The sequence below is a fragment of the Mauremys mutica genome, chromosome 3 (assembly GCF_020497125.1).
Source record: "Mauremys mutica isolate MM-2020 ecotype Southern chromosome 3, ASM2049712v1, whole genome shotgun sequence".
NCBI lineage: Eukaryota > Metazoa > Chordata > Testudines > Geoemydidae > Mauremys > Mauremys mutica.
Window position 1 is genome coordinate 147,227,162 of NC_059074.1, and position 15,674 is coordinate 147,242,835.

The window sequence follows — 15,674 nt, forward strand, 5'->3', positions numbered from 1 at the left end:
AAGTCCAGGGGGTGCATAGTCAACCACTCCCAGGTGACCTTTCCGAATGGAATGGCTACACTGGGTAGTGTTCCGTTCCCAGCATTAGATTAGTGCTGGAGCTTGGACCAAGGCCCCTGTTGGACTTTACCCCTCTGCCATGATTCTAGATGACTAACAGCACAACCCCCATAGCACTTGCCCCCAGCCCCCCAAAGGGCTCTCCTGCAGCTGCTGCACTCACCGGACACTCTGAAGGATTTGCTGCCACATGTCTGTACAGGTGCCTGTGACTTGCAGTTCAGCTCAGCCCAGCTCAGCTCTAGTGCTGGACTTAAACTCACGGGCCCCAACCGCAGCTACCACCTTCTTCCGTGACGTTACAGACTACCTATATATAGTGTACTAGTGCCACCTGTTGCCTTAGTGTGGAATTGCAGATGGCCCAGTCACCTGGGCACCTCTCCAATTCATCTGTGGTTTTGGATGAGACAAAAAAGTGAGGTCCTGTCCTAAGCATCAGGGTGTTCTAGCTGCATTCTAGCCTAGGGAATCATATTTTGCCTCCCTAACATTCCTGTGCAGTCACATTTGGATAAAGGATTTTCCTTCGCTTCCTGTCCTAAACTGCCTTGTAGTACCATTAGTGCAGAATGGCTGCTGTATTTCACCCCCGAGATGCTGACACTTCATTGATGGGGGAAGAATTTTCCATGTCTATGCAGTGTTCCAGGTGAAATGGAACAATTAATAGATTTCAAGGCCAGAAGAAACCATTGTGATCATCTAGTCTGACCTCCTGTGTAACACAGGCCAAAGACTTTCCCTGAAATAATTCCTGTTTGAACTAGAGCATGTTTTTTAGAAAAACAACATTCATTGAGATCCTTGGTGCTAAAGTCCTATTTTCTGAGAGTCTCTCTGCATTTTCAGGGCAGCCTGCACCTCTGGCAGTGGGAGGAAAATGGGTTCCCTGGGCCTTTCAGAGCCTGGCATTTGGATTCATAAGCAGAGATTGTATTAAGAAATCAAGTGAATGAGGAGCAACAGAATGAAGAATTAGAACCCAACCATGTGGAAGGCAGCTGGGAAATCCTGTAAGAACGCTAATTAAAGTGCAACAGACTGTGATCTCTCTGAGATGAAGGAGAGCCTAAGGGACACCTTATACTGGGAAATCTTTATTATTTCTTTCTTAGCAGTAAATACAAGTGAAGTGGCCTGTGCAGTTAGATGAGGAAGTGGCTCAAAGATTTCAAGGTAAAATCCTCTGTATGAGGAATGCTGGAAAGGAACCAACATTAATAGATAAGGCTCCAAAGAGAAAGATAAGGACTGAATGAGTTATTGCTGGCAAAGGGCTAAGGGGAATCAGATGGACTTTAGCTAAGATATAAGGGGAGACAGTTTTGGGCCATTAATAAAAAGGAGGCAAGGGGAGATAAATAAATGATGATCCTGGTATGGTTGAGACTAAAACTGCATTTTAAATAGGGGGTCTAAAGCACTGAAGTTTTGTCTGTGAGGAACTGAGGAAGCCCTGAAGGGAAAGAGAGTGCAAGGGAATCCTGGGAAATCGTCTGCTCTTGGACTGCTGCAGTATCTACCCAGTAAACAAGAATAATTTTCTGTTATACTTCTACCTCTAGTGGCCAAAATGCAGAACATCTGGCAGGAGTAGCTATAGCTGAATTCAACAAGACTTTCATATCATTTTAATGTGAGTCCTAAGTTCACGCATTTTCTCAGGGAGATATCTGGTCTGAACTACAAAACTCTTTACTATCTGCTTGATTCCCCCTTTTCTCAATACATCTGAAATGAGCAGAGGCTGACCACATGTAATACGCTGATTTTCTCCAGACATGCTGCAAATTAATTCAGCTGCTGGCAGCTCTCTCACACTTTTACCCTAGAGTTTTACTGCTGACCTGCCCTTCTAAAAATGACAATGCTACTGTTCTGTACAGTTGTGGGTTCAAACACTGTCAGTTGTAGTGCTTGCTTAGATTACTGGAGAATACCCCTATCATAAGAGGGAAAGCACCCTGGAGTTTGAATGATGAACATTTAACAAGACAATCTGCCTCAATTCAGAACAGAATTAAATTAAGCAGTATCATACTTGTCATCTTAAATACACTTTGCAAACTTTGACAGATTCATCCTGAGAACATGCCAAGGAAAGGGATAAAGGATTATTTTCCTCCCCTGCTAACAAATGGGAAACCTTCCCTGGCCATGGTTGCAGCAGGTTCTAGTGCCTGAGAACCAGGAACGAACAGGAAATTGACAAGATTTTAAAGCAAAACTGACACCTCTCCAGTTTCATTGTCCAAACTGAGTGAAAGGCAGAATGCAAACAAGCAGTATCAATAGGGAAAATTCATGTCTATCTTTACAATTATTTGAGTCTTCTCAGGAGTCATTAGTGACATAAGGAAGGACAGGATAGGTGGCTATTAACAGCACGGCTTTGCAGTTTCCCATTAATGTCACCGCTTTTCCTTAATGAGAGGTGCGGAATTTGTCTCATTTTGTTGCCCTTAAGTTGGATTCCCAGGTACAATACTTGTCCTGGAGCAAAGAGAAGAGAATTCAGTCTCCATTCTACCTAGGGCATACACACAGGTACATACATACATTCTTAGGATAACATTCCACCCCGGAAGTTGCAAGAGGAACTCAAGAGAAGCCCTGGAGCTCTTACTCCCTTCTCAGTCTGGTCTCTAAGGAGATCAAAAAACACGAGTGTTATTAAAGCCATATCTGATCGGATGGAATATGTAGGGCGGTGGACAGGGAATTAACTCACCCAGTGCTCATTAACAAGAATACAAATTCCCCATTCACCCTGCTGACATTCCCCAAGCAGCTCTGACTACTTTAGCTGTGGGATTCATTATCTTCATAGCAAGTAGGCTTCCAGTAACAATGCTTTCTTTTTTAAGATGTCTGTTAATGGTGCCTATCCGGCGTATAGCAAAGTGAGGAGCAGGACCTACTGCTCCATGACTTTACTGAGCTTCCCCTGGCCCAGCTGCTTTTATATCATTCAGAAAAAAAAAGTGGCAAAGAAATTTGCCCTAATGCACTTCAGTCTAGCAGATATAACTCCAAGGCTTGAGAGATGCTGGCAGCCTGCAGCCGCTGCACAGCCAGCATCTATTATAGGGGATCACAAACCTTTTAAGGGTATGAACCACATTTTAATAGAGAGAGAGTTTCTTGGACATCTCCCCTCCCCTTTGCCATTGCCCTTTGCTCCTACTGATCATTGCATAACACTCCTATAATGACTATAGCAAACACTCTCATGGCAAAGTACTAGTAAGCATTTGAGTGTGTTTTAGCTCTAGTTTAGCACCTGGAAACAAGCAGAAGCCATCACAGCGTAACCTGCCAGCTCACTACACACTAGCAGCAAGGGATCCACAGATCAGAGTCTGAGCACCTGCCACTTGAAAAGGCACCTGGACATACCTTGAGTTTGAAAGGATCTCTCCAGTGCTCAATTTGTAATGAAAGAGGTGCTGGGGCTCAAGCAATTTTTTTACATTAATAACTGATGCAGCAAACCCAGAGGTGCCAGGGCTATGAACTGACAAGCTCAGAGGTGCTGGGGCTCAGCTCTGGCAAGCCCCGGCACAAATTAAGCACTGGATCTCTCTATAAAACTAACTCCTATGCTATGGGCCAAAAGGCAGCACTCCTCGTTCTTTTTGCTGATACAGACTAACTCGGCTACCTCTCTGAAACCTGCAAACATTTTCTGTGTATTGGGTTCCCTCTGGTGGACATAAGGCATTCATGGCATCAGTGATAACAGTGCTTTCCCCTGTTCTAGCACCTTCATCAAAGGATCTCAAAGGCCTTTACACACGTCAATGACTTAAGCCTCACAAGTTAGTATCCTTATGCCTTATCCCTGTTTTACAGAGGAAAGAAAACTGAGACAGTGAGAGGGAAACTGGAGACTTATTCATGGTTACCCAGTGAGTCAGTTACAGAGCTGAGACTAGAGCCCAAGAGTCCTGACTCTCAGTCTTGTGCTTTTGTATCTTGGGGTAGACGGTAACTTGTAAAACCTAAAACAACCATTGTGATCTTCAGAGTCACTGTGAGCGTCTGGCTTGAGTTTGTGGAGGTGACTGTAATGCTTGGCTCTTCTCCTTAAGCCAAGACCATAACAGGGTTCAAAAAAGAACCAGATAAATTCACGGAGGATTGGTCCATCAATGGCTATTAGCCAGGATGGGCAGGGATGGTGTCCGTAGCCTCTGTTTGCCAGAAGCTGGGAATGGGCGACAGGGGATGGATCACTTGAGGATTACCGGTTCTGTTCATTCCCTCAGGGGCACCTGGCATTGGCCACTGTTGGAAGACGGGATACTGGACTAGATGGATCATTGGTCTGACCCAGTATGGCCATCCTTATGATTGTAGGGGAAGTGCAGCTCTGGTCACACCAGCCTTGGTTAATTGTCCCTCTTTCAGAGGACCTAAGTCAGCTTCAGCATCTCAGAGAATCTCACTAAGGGAAAAAATATCTCAGTGTATTACATTGTTGCAAGGAGCCCTCCTTACTCATTGACATTCTGGGGACCAGGCTATCACCTCTTCCTGTGGACACCTCATAGCTTTCTGGCTAGAATATACTTGTGCCGCATTGGGTGCTGTCCTGCATGTTCTGGCAGCTTCCTGGGCGCTTCCTTGTCTGGGCTTCTATATGCCTCCACCAACTTCAAAAGCTCTGTGGGCTATCCAGGGCTGATCACCAGAGAGGGCTGGGAACCATTTCCTCACCCTCTAGGGCTAAATCTGCTGGTCATCTCCCAGTTGCTTTGAAGGACCAAATCTGTCCTAGAGATAATTATAAGGGGAATGGATGAGGGTCTGACAGGAAGTTCATCTTCTAGATATGCCCTGTATACACCACTGCCCAGAAATGGCCTCACACAGGAAAAATCCACGTATCACATGTTCACCTTTTAATAGCACTAAGGGCCTCTGCACAGTGCATTTCCCGGGGACTTGGTGGCTCTGTCTTGGGCAATCATTTCTTCCCAGGGGGACACAAATCCCAAGAAAATGCCCCACAGCTCATTTGTTATTGCTTAAATAAAACCAAGAACTCTCATCCCTCTTGCACTGAACATGTGGCTGAGCAGAGAGTCTGTGGCCTCTGGCTGGGTCCTGGAGCCCAAGGAAGAGCTCAATCCATGCCCCAATACCCACAAACAATGGGCAGGAAAAGATGCCCCCTTCCCAAAGGAAACAGTGGCCTCAAAGGATTCAGCTGGTCTCGAGGAGATTTGTTTTGCTCCGAAATCTGCCCCAAGCATGAATGGCAGCCTCTGTACTCAGCCTTCATTATTATCTCTCAGTAAGAAATGCTGAACTCCTAAGCGCTTCCGAGCCATTAATTCCTGAATCTTATTAACAGCAAATAAATTATTACATCTGAGAGCGGCTCGAGGCATCACCTCCCTCCTCCCCTGGGAAGTCTGTCCACGAGGCCTCCACAATGGCTGATGCCTCAAAACATCGTACATAAAACTTAGGTTCAGGTAGTCGCTAACAGCCTGGAGGCATCACAAAGGATCTTCCTCTCTCTGCATCTACTGTCCCAACATCCCGTCATCAGATCTCCAGTCTCTTCTACACAGCATCCCCCCACATCGCTGCCCATACACACCTCCTTCCTATGGTCTACTGTAGTAAGTATGGGAATAAAAGTTTGTGTTTTCCCAGCTGGAGACAGCCCCTTCTCTGCCTCTTTCATTCTCAGGAGAGCTCACAAATGTTTCACTGCTACCTCCAGCAAGGATTAGCCCCTTCTGTTGCTAATTAGGAAGCTAAGAGGGTCCTCAGGGCACTTCCCAATGAAACTGAGAGCATTACATGAATGGCAGACAGTGGGATTGTGGAGGGGGGAGGAGAAGTTACACAACAGCCTCATGGAACCAGATGATTTGTTGTTACATTGTGCTGGTTTCAGAGGCTCAGCAACATTAAAAAAACAAAAACAACATTCAGATCCAAGACTGCTTATTTAGGTCACTGCTACCCAGGGGTGGTAACGGTTGGGATATTGCACTCAGAGTCTGGGTGTGAGAGTCCTGGTGCTATTGCCCTCAGGATGTAGATCTTGTTGAGCTCAAGAGGCTGTGCTAGTGCCTTAGGGTATGGATCCTGCAGCATCCTCAGTCTATGGGGTTAAACTGCTAATAAAATAACAACAAGTTATCATGGGCCAGATCCCAAGCTCCTTCCACTTAGTCCTCACTCAGGGAAATTCCTGGTCTTGCCTTCAGATACTACAGTGATGGGCCTGATATAAGAACATGGTGTATCGCACTAGTGCAACTGCCATCTTGTTGTGGGAAGAGAGAGGAGGGAAAGAGTAGGAATAAATGATCAGTTCCCAACTGTAGGAAGAGGTTAATTGTGTGGTATCCCCATGAATCACCACCAAGACTGGTGATGGCCAAGATAAGTAAAATACAGCCCCTTTGAATTCAGTGGTACAGTTCTCTAGGACTTCAGTGGGACAAAGATATGGATCTATGAATGATCCAGAAGAGGGAGTGATTAGTGAGGGGGCCTGATTTGATTATGGCAGAACATTTAAGTTACTCAAGATGAGGGAGGGTTGTGAAGAATTTCCAAAGGCCCTAATAAAGGCTTTTGCTCCTGCTCCTACTGAAGTTAATGGGTATTTTAGCATTGTCTTCAAAGGGAGCAGGACTGAGCACAGAGCTAGGTGTTCAGGGAACATGATAGCAGATGAAATTCTATGTGGACCAATGCCAATTAAGGCATGTTGAAAGCAGTTGTACACATAGTTATGTGCCTGTTAGCACTGTGCATACCATTGGCAGGGAGGTACCAAGTTATCAGCACTGGGCCCTCCTAATGGCCGCAGTGAGGAGCAGTAGTGCTGGCCGGACCACTGCCCGTTTGGGTTTGGCTCTGTGGCCCTTCCATCATGACCAGAGGGGGATGGGGTCAAAACTGAGTGGTGGGGGGGGGGTGTCAAAGCCTCACTCACGTTTGGCCCCACAGACCCTGTCATGGTCGGGAGGCCCCACAGTGCCAAACCTCAGCTGCACTGCAACCCCCCGGCAACAGATTGGAACCCTGCTCTCTCAGTTTTGGTCCCATCATGACAGAGGGGACACAGGGCAAAACCTGAACATGCAGTGGGGCAGCCAGCCCTGCTGCTCATCACCTCTGCCATTGGGCCAGGTCCTGCACCATCTGTGATAACTATAATGCGGGAACTAGAGGGCACTTGGTTAATAACAAGGAAACATTTAAAACTGTGTAGAACGGTTGACTCACTGCAGGTGGCTGGGCGTGCTGTAGCAGCTCCTTCCTGTCTAGCACTCCCTGCCAACAGTTGCTCTAGGGGTCTGCCTCATCTCATCACTCAGCCCTTCAGCCAGGTCACTTTTTAGTCCCACCCTTTCCAGGGTGCCAGAAAGTCCAATAAATCATTTCAAGGCTTTGTGTCAGTTTCCAGCCTCTGACTTTGGGGCCAGGGATCCTTACATCCTTTTCTCAGGCCTTTAAAATCATTCTTATCTCCTCATGTCAGGGGGGCTTCAAACCACTTTCCCCATTGGTCAGTAAAGGAACTCAAGTCCACCCTCTACATCAGGTTCCAGTCTAGGGACCCTAGGGTGAGCAGCCAAGGTCTGCTCAATCAGACACATAGCCACTGTTTCCTAGACTCCTTACTATTAGCCTTTCCTCAGGCCTTTCCTCCCATCCACTTGCTGGGCTCTTCGTAATGAGCCACACCTCCCAGGGCTTCTGCCCAGAGATCTGGTTTCTACCCTTGTTTCAGGTTCAGTGACAGAAGTTTGCTTAAATCCTGTGTCTTCATGGTACATTCCCTTCCATGCACTTCCTCCTAGCCTGCAAGAGCCTTCCTGTTTCCCACAGGTCTCACCATGTTTTGGGGCTAAACAAGTAACTACACAGTTCCTACCCCCAACCCTATCTGCTCCAATTTCCTGCCTTTATAGCTCCACCCAGCTCCTCCCCACTTGGGCTTCATCTTTAATTGTCCCTGGCTCATCTGTCAGGTGCAACCAATTGCATTCGGAACCAGCATGGAGGTATACATCTCATCACAAAGGGATGAAAGGAAATACATTTTATGTGGCATATACTTAACCTGTGGAACTCACTGCTGCAGAATGTGACCAAGGACAAACAGTTTAGAATTAAAAAAAAAAAAAAGAATTTAGATATGTATATGAAAACACAACCAAAAAGCCCCCCAAAACCAAACACCTTCCTCAGCATTTGAAGTGACTAGGACAAAATTCCGGGGGTTATTCTCATGGCTCAAGACATACATGGATCACTCGCTATGGTAAGGAAGAAGTGTCCCTACCATTGTATAATACTTCACAGTTAGCTGTATTTTGGCAGTTTGTCTCCAAGAATGTCATAAATCTCCCAGAATAGATGGGTCATTATTGGTCTGTTCCACTCTGGTAATTCCTATGTTCCTACTCCAAGGATTCACAAACTCAGTCTCTTAAGGAGACACAATAGCACACACCAGGGCACTAGACACAAGATTCACACTCCTACCCTCTAAATACAGCAGGATCCACAAATTGTTCAACAGGAAGAAGACATGTGCGAAGCTGCAATGCAGAGATTTAGGGGTCAGAGTAGACAGCAAGAAGTGGCCAATGTGATCCTGGGTTCCATACACAGAGGCAGAAGCTGCCTTTTTTGGGGTGTTTGTACAGCACATACCACAGTGGGGTCCTGGTCCATGCAGGGGCAACTCTAGGCATTTTACTGCCCCAAGCAGGGCAGGCAGGCTGCCTTCGGCGGCCTGCCTGTGGAGGGTCCGCTGGTCCCGCGGCTTCGGCGGACCTCCCGCCAAAGCTGCGGGACCAGCGGACCCTCTGCAGGCAAGCTGCTGAAGGCAGCCTGCCTGCCGCCCTTGTGGCGCCGGCAGAGCGCCCCCCGCGGCTTGCCGCCCCAAGCACGCGCTTGGCGTGCTGGGGCCTGGAGCCGCCCCTGGGTCCATGACTGGAGTACCTAGGCACTATGGTAATACAAATAATAAATCATCATAATCATCATCCTCTCCACAGCTCGGGTGCAGTAATACATCTATATGCTGCAAATGTATTATAATTCTCACCTAAATCTCATCCTCCTTTTGCTAGTCACCTGACGGCAATTTCACATACCTGCTCCTACACACAAAGTCCATATGCCTGGAATATTGTGTTCAGTTCCAGGCACCGTGCTACCAGAGAAGTATTGGCAAATAAAGAGGAGTTCAAAGAACAGCAACAAAAATGATCATAGGGCTGGAGGAACTGATGAGGAAAACATTAAAAGTAGCAAAATCTGTCTAGTTTGTCTAGGAATGACACAATAAGAAGCTCCAGAGAGCTGTAATGTGTAAATAGCCCTCATGGAGGGACATACTTTAGCACAATAAAAGGAGGTATAACTATGAGTAATTAGAGGAAATAAGACAGGAAAATGTTCCTCATCTTCATGTTGAGTTTTCCCTAACAGTGAGACAATTTTATTATTATTTATGGAGGAACCCCAGTTAAAGAACAAGGCTCTAGTGTGGGAAGCATGGTACAGACCAGGGAAATATAGCCCTGCCCTAGAGAGCTCACAATCTACATGACAGACAGGATGCAATATGTGGCTGAAACAGACAAACGTGGTGGGAGTGGGTGGGAAGGATGAGGGAACGATAAAATGAACAGTTTAGAGAAAAGCAGAAGTCAATCACCTGCCCAAGGAATGTGATGGAAGTCCCGTCACCTGGGACATTTCAAACTAGATTGGACAAAGCAACAGAAAATTTCTTTCAGCATTGGCCTACATGACATAATAGGATTCTTCCACCCTAATTTGTGTGATACAAGTGCTAGATCCTCCAGCCTCTGAGCATATAAGCAATAGCCCCAGTGTAGCGGGGTCCACACCCCAGGGCACTAGCACCAGGATTCATCCTCCCACCTCCTAAACATGGTGGGATCCAAAGCTCAGGAGACTAGCACCAGAATTCATACTCCCGGCTTCTGAATGCACCAGAACCTACACACCCATTGATCATAATAAGCTCTTGGTTGCTTTTCATTCTTCCCCTAAGCTTGGTGTCTAGCATCACGTTAAAACTCCATTTTTACACCTAGAGGCCCCAACTCCTGCTGTGTTACACTGTGTAGTTTTGCTGTCATGTTTAACTCTTAAACTTCTAGGCTAATTCTGAATAGCACCTGTCCTCATGATCTTCCCCCCTTCTCTGGCATTCACCTTGAGCCCCAGAGCCTGTGAGGATGTGCTGCTTTTATCTATCGAAGAGAAGTAGAAGTCCTACATGATGGGAGCTGGGGCGATGAGATAGGATGGGGAGGCTCAGAGGCTGATGTTCTGTGTGGGGGCAGGCTAGCATGGCAGTGTCTCAGAAGCTCTGAATATTAGCCCTGGCTAAGCCTTAGCCTCACAGTGGATTCCTCAAGACAAAGAGTAGATTCAGTAGCCTAGGAACTCACATAGTTGGCAGGATCACACCTCGTCAGCGCTGAAGGCTGAGCTAAGCTGCAGGGCTAAAGCCGCGACACTTTCACCCAGTTAGCATCTTTCCTCCCTCCAGAGTGGAACCCCCCCAAAACTGGCAAGGTGATTTTCCTCCCTCCCTCAGAGCACATAGGAGAATCTGGTTCAACTCAGCCTTGTGCAAGTTCATAGGCAGTGGCCATGGGGGGTGGCTGCATTCAGCATGGCCTTTGGGTTAGTGTGTGTTTCCATGGACAGTCAGGCTGGGAAATACCCTGAATGTTCCCATGGGCCAGTGAAAGCAGGATAGGGAAGAAAGGAAGGAAAGAAGGAAGGAAGGAGAGATATACTCAACATGTCTCCATAAGAGGTAAAACAAAGCCTGCACCATCTCCAAGTGCCTGAAGCAGGTGGCAAAATGTGGGTAGGGCCAGTTCTGTGCAGTTGTCTCCCATTTCACAGTTGGCAGCTGTCAACCTGTCTGGGTGATTGGTGCTTGATGGAGTAGCCGCCCCAGGCCATGGCAGTGTTAGATACGATGCTGTGAAGGGAATCCAACTCCTTTCTTTTTGCGTAAGCACAGTCTACAATTCTATAGTACACCTCTACCTTGATACAACACTGTCCTTGGGAGCCAAAAAAATCTTACCACGTTAAGGGGGAAACCGTGTTATATAGAACTTGCTTTGATCCACCGGAGTGCGCAGCCCTGCCCCCCCGGAGCACTGCTTTACCACGTTATATCCAAATTCGTATTATATCGGGTGGCGTTATATCGAGGTAGCGGTGTACCTAATTCCTGTTTGTCTAATAAGAACAGAACAAGCACTCAATTGACTGAGCCATCCCATTGTCCAGAGGCAGCCAAAGGCTAGGGACTCCCAGAGCATGGGGTTGCATTCCTAGCCATCTTGGGTAATAGCCATTGATGGACCTATCCTCCATGAACTTATTTAGTTCTTTTCTGAACCCCATTATAGTATTGGGCTTCACAACATCCCCTGGCAATGGGTGCCACAGATTGTTGTTTTAAATCTGCTGCCTGTTCATTTCATTTGGTGACCCCGGTGCTTGTGTTAGGTGAAGGAGTAAGTAACACTTCCTTATGAGAGCTACCCCCACAGCCACTAGTTATTCTTCCTTCTTAAATGGCCATTTCCCACGGTCTCTCTCTTTTTGTCTGCCCATTGCTCTCTCTTTCCTTGTGTTCAGATACCTCTCTTCAGTGATGTGTAATTGACCCAACAGGAGCCACAGTGGCTCTTGGAAGGTGTCAATGCGAGGATCCTCCTTTTGGTGCAGAGTTCTCAGAGCCCCCTTGCAACTGTGAAATGGTGGCCTGCCCCTTAACAAATGCTCAGCTGGAAGCAAAACAGGCTCAGCTAATCCCTCAGGAAAATTATTACAGCCACAGAGCTGCCTCCCAGTGGCACAGGATTTGGGATTCATTTTATTAAAACACTGCACAGTCCAATACAAAGGGTGTTCTGGGGCCACTGCAGAGCCCTGGGAAAAGAATGAGTATGGCCCCCTCCCATTTCTAAAGTGCCCCCGTTAGAGCAGATCCTTGGATCCAGACAGGGGGCTGTATATTTAACATTCTCACAGGCTGGGGGGGGATGCAGCTCACAAATGGCCGCTGTGATGGGGGGGGGGTGGTGGTAATTTGAAAAATCTGAAAATTGTTTTGTTTTTTCAAGGAAAACCTAAAAAATTCCACAATACTTTTTGTTTAGTTTGTTTTGAGCAAAAATGAAATAGTTTAGTCTTCACGTATTTTTCACAGGAAATAAAATACCATTCCCGACCAGCTCCGGATTCTTACGTGCGTGCGTGCGTGTGAATAGCGGGAGATTGAGACCCTGCGGCAGATGCTGGGAATCCGTGAGGCAAATTACACTGATTCAGTTACATTGACTTCAGAGGGGCAGCAGTAGTGCAACAGAGGAGAAGGATCTATTTTTCTCTCCCTTAATTCTCCGTTTGAGGGAACAAGAAGCTGCTTCTTTTAATGCTCCAGTTAAAGGACTGTCCTGTACCAGTGATAGCATGTCCTCTAGGGAAACAACATTTATCTGCAGATGGGTTTAGCTACATCTGCTCACTCAGTTTGCTGCCACATTTCTTCACATTGAGGACAGTGAGATCCCCACCCCCAGAGTACTAACCCATCTCAGTCTTTGGATGCAGCAGAATCCACACCTCAAGAGCACTACCACCAAGATCCGCAGCCCAGCACCATCAGGTTTGTAGTAGGTTAATAATTAAAATTCAGATAGCTTTGTTTTAGACTCTGTCACTGATTCTAGTCTGGACACGTTTTGTTCTTGCCCAAACAAGCAGATGCCCCTTTATTTGTGGGAACTGCTGGCTCTAAGTAAAGTGAACAAACCCCTCTCTCCTTTCAGCTACTGGTTGGTTTGTGTGACTGGTCTGAGCCTCAAGGCCTTCTGCCCTCTACAGCACCACACATGGAAGCCAGGCTGGGCCCTTAGGCTCACAATACGGGCCTCTACCATCCAAGCTAAAGCAGCAGCTCCACCAGCCCAGAAAGAGGGAACTGTTACACACAAGCAGGTGTGACATAACCCCGCCCATAAGCCTCTGCCTTTCTAATGCTCCTGGAATGACTCCGGCTGTTCTTTACTAGCATCTCTATTTCCATTAGTTCCAGGCTCCCCAGCAGCAGGCAGTACAGAGACAAGCATATGGGGGGACTGAAGGGAACCAGGCTGAGGAAGACGTTCTTCACAGCTTTGCGTAGGGTTCTGAACACCTCCCTCCCCCATATTCCACTGTTGCAGAGCTATGCCTAGGGGGTGTCCCACAACGCACTCATGTACCAGACCTGTGTGGAGATCACAGGTGCACAAAGAGGGATGCACAGATTGTTCTGAAACTGGAGAGGTGACAGATGCAGAAGGGGAAGCCGCAGCTGGGTGCCCGTTTATTTTTCCTGGCAGTTCCTCCTTGGCTGTGCAACATCCCTGCCCACAGGCTGTTTTCCTGGGAGAAGCAGTTAAAGATTTTCACTTGAACTCATCATATCATGTTTTTACCAGCCTCTTAAAAATGAAGCCATTGAGAGTGTGAGATAGGGTAATCAAGACAGCAAGTGTGAAAAATCAGGACGGGGGTGGGGAGTAATAGGAGCCCATATAAAAAAAGCCCCAAATATTGTGACTGTCCCTATAAAATTGGGACATCTGGTCACCCTAGTGCGAGAGAAAAAGGGACAGCTTCACACACATTCGCTCAACAGCAGCACCAGTATCCTCTGGGTTTTGGAGGCTCTGAGGGAGCAGCTTCTCTTGGGTAACAAAGAGCCCTGATGAAGCAGTGTCCTCTGGTTAGCACAGAGGCCACGCAGAGAAAGCTGTCAAAGTATCTGCTAGTTCTTAACTGAAGATCCCTATCCAGTCCTGGTTGAGGAAATACTGCCATTGTACCAGAAGGAAATCTCTGCCTCTCAGGACAGCAGCTTAGCTTTCTGTGAGATCTCTCCCCGTCCCTGTCATGCTGCAAGCTGCCATTGTCCCATCCCTTCTCTTCTTGACTTAGGGAGGAGGGGAGTACATTCACCAAAGCGGAGAGCTAGGTCTGCAAGAGATGGTGTTGGTGTGGTGCATCTAGAGATTAGCACCCCTGCTCTGCCTGGGGCCCCATGTTTTGTTCCTCTTCCCCTGCTCTGGGACTTGGGACTCTGGCGCCTGCTAGCTTTGTTTACAGCTGGATGTGGAGAGGTAATTTCACAATTCTTTGGAGCTGCTCTGGGTTCACTGGCCTCTGAAATCCATCCCACTGTGTATTGCTGACATTCCCTTTCCCTCTGCAATGGTTTCCCCATCCATGGTATTGCCAGGTGTTACTGCTTCTGACTGCAGCATGGCGCTGTGTATGAGGAAGGCGCTTCGCTGCATCAGCTCAGAGTTCAATGACCCTGCATATTTCAGCTCCCTGGGAACTGCCAGGATGCTGAGGGTTAGCAATGATCCTGGCACATCACTCTGGGGAAGGATTGGAGGTGGAGGGCAGGGCTATTTAATCCTTCTGTGCTTTCTGATCCCAGAGGATCAGAATGGACAGCATGAAGTGCCAGGCAGGAAATGATAGCATTAGCTGAGGTTTCTCACGTTGTCTGGGGAGGAGACCACTTCCCTCTCCCAGACCCCCTGTGGGTTCTATAGACACTCTCAGCATCACTGGGAGACCTTCATTTTTCAACCCCTAGCCCTGTAGGCTCCTTTGTGAGCCACCTTGGCGGGGGGTTGAATGGGGAAGGGCTATTATGTGACAGCAGCTGCTCCTGTCTCCTACTGTCTCCTCTCAGTAGGACATCATCCTCAGCTCCTCTCCCAGTGCCTCACTGAGCTCCCACAGGGGAAGACACAGAAGCTGACCAAGCACACTGCCTTTGTTGAAGATCTTTAGGATTCAGTATACTCAGTATTCTGTCCCCTGGTCTGATATTGTAATGGCGTGTACTAAACGATGTACACAAGAGGTTAAAAGCTCCAGTGTCCTGAAGGCAGAGGCCTTGCAGTTGTGGGAGTAGCAGACATTGACAGTGTAAGGGGGTGTGAATAAAAGGAAGCCCAGGAGGTTGTCCTGACATGAGTCTTTTGTAATTAGAACAACTGGAAACAGTGAGGTCAGAGAAGTGAAATAGAAACAACTCTCCAGTCTCTTGCAGCTGAGCTCTTGCGAAGTGGCCTGGGAACACGGCTGGATTCTGGTAGGATAGGAAGAGGTACAACCAGCAGAAGTACCCTGGGCAGCCTCTGCAAGCATCCCAGGTATGGCTGAGCTCGTCTGTCCCGGCACAGTCCCAGAGAGCTGCAGTTCAGGGTAGTGGCTGTGGATGAGCCAGGGAGTGTAACTCATTTTGTAGAGCTCCAAATCAAAACACAGAGGAACAAGAGATTAAAGGGGAACAGATGTTGGCTGAGCCTGCCTACCCTGCTCCTGGGAGGCAGCCTTTTGCAGCTGCTGTCCGCCTGGGGCTCTGTCAGCTCAGGCCAGCTGGGGTGGGACCCTCTCAGACAGTCTGTTCTTCCAGAGACCATTGCTGATTAAAGCCCTTGGTTAAGTACTTTCCTGCCTTGGTAGCTTGTTTTTTGGGGGAGTCC

The 15,674-nt window shown here is 47.6% G+C and overlaps 1 protein-coding gene across 4 annotated transcripts in view; it reads right to left on the reverse strand.

The window, feature by feature from the left end:
- The window catches only part of LOC123366502 (epoxide hydrolase 1-like), a 48,755-nt gene that overhangs the window by 16,278 nt on the left and 16,803 nt on the right, over positions 1 to 15,674 (reverse strand). Inside the window, exon 1 of one of the 4 annotated variants that reach the window (XM_045010029.1) lies at positions 2,623 to 2,639. The exons of 2 other annotated variants lie outside the window; for them this stretch is intronic. In XM_045010029.1, the coding sequence (XP_044865964.1) occupies positions 2,623 to 2,624 (2 nt within the window). In that variant the 5' untranslated portion in view covers positions 2,625 to 2,639. Of the gene's footprint in view, positions 1 to 223; positions 376 to 2,622; positions 2,640 to 15,674 lie in introns of those variants that run through there. One more of the 4 variants, XM_045010028.1, reaches the window with a different exon arrangement.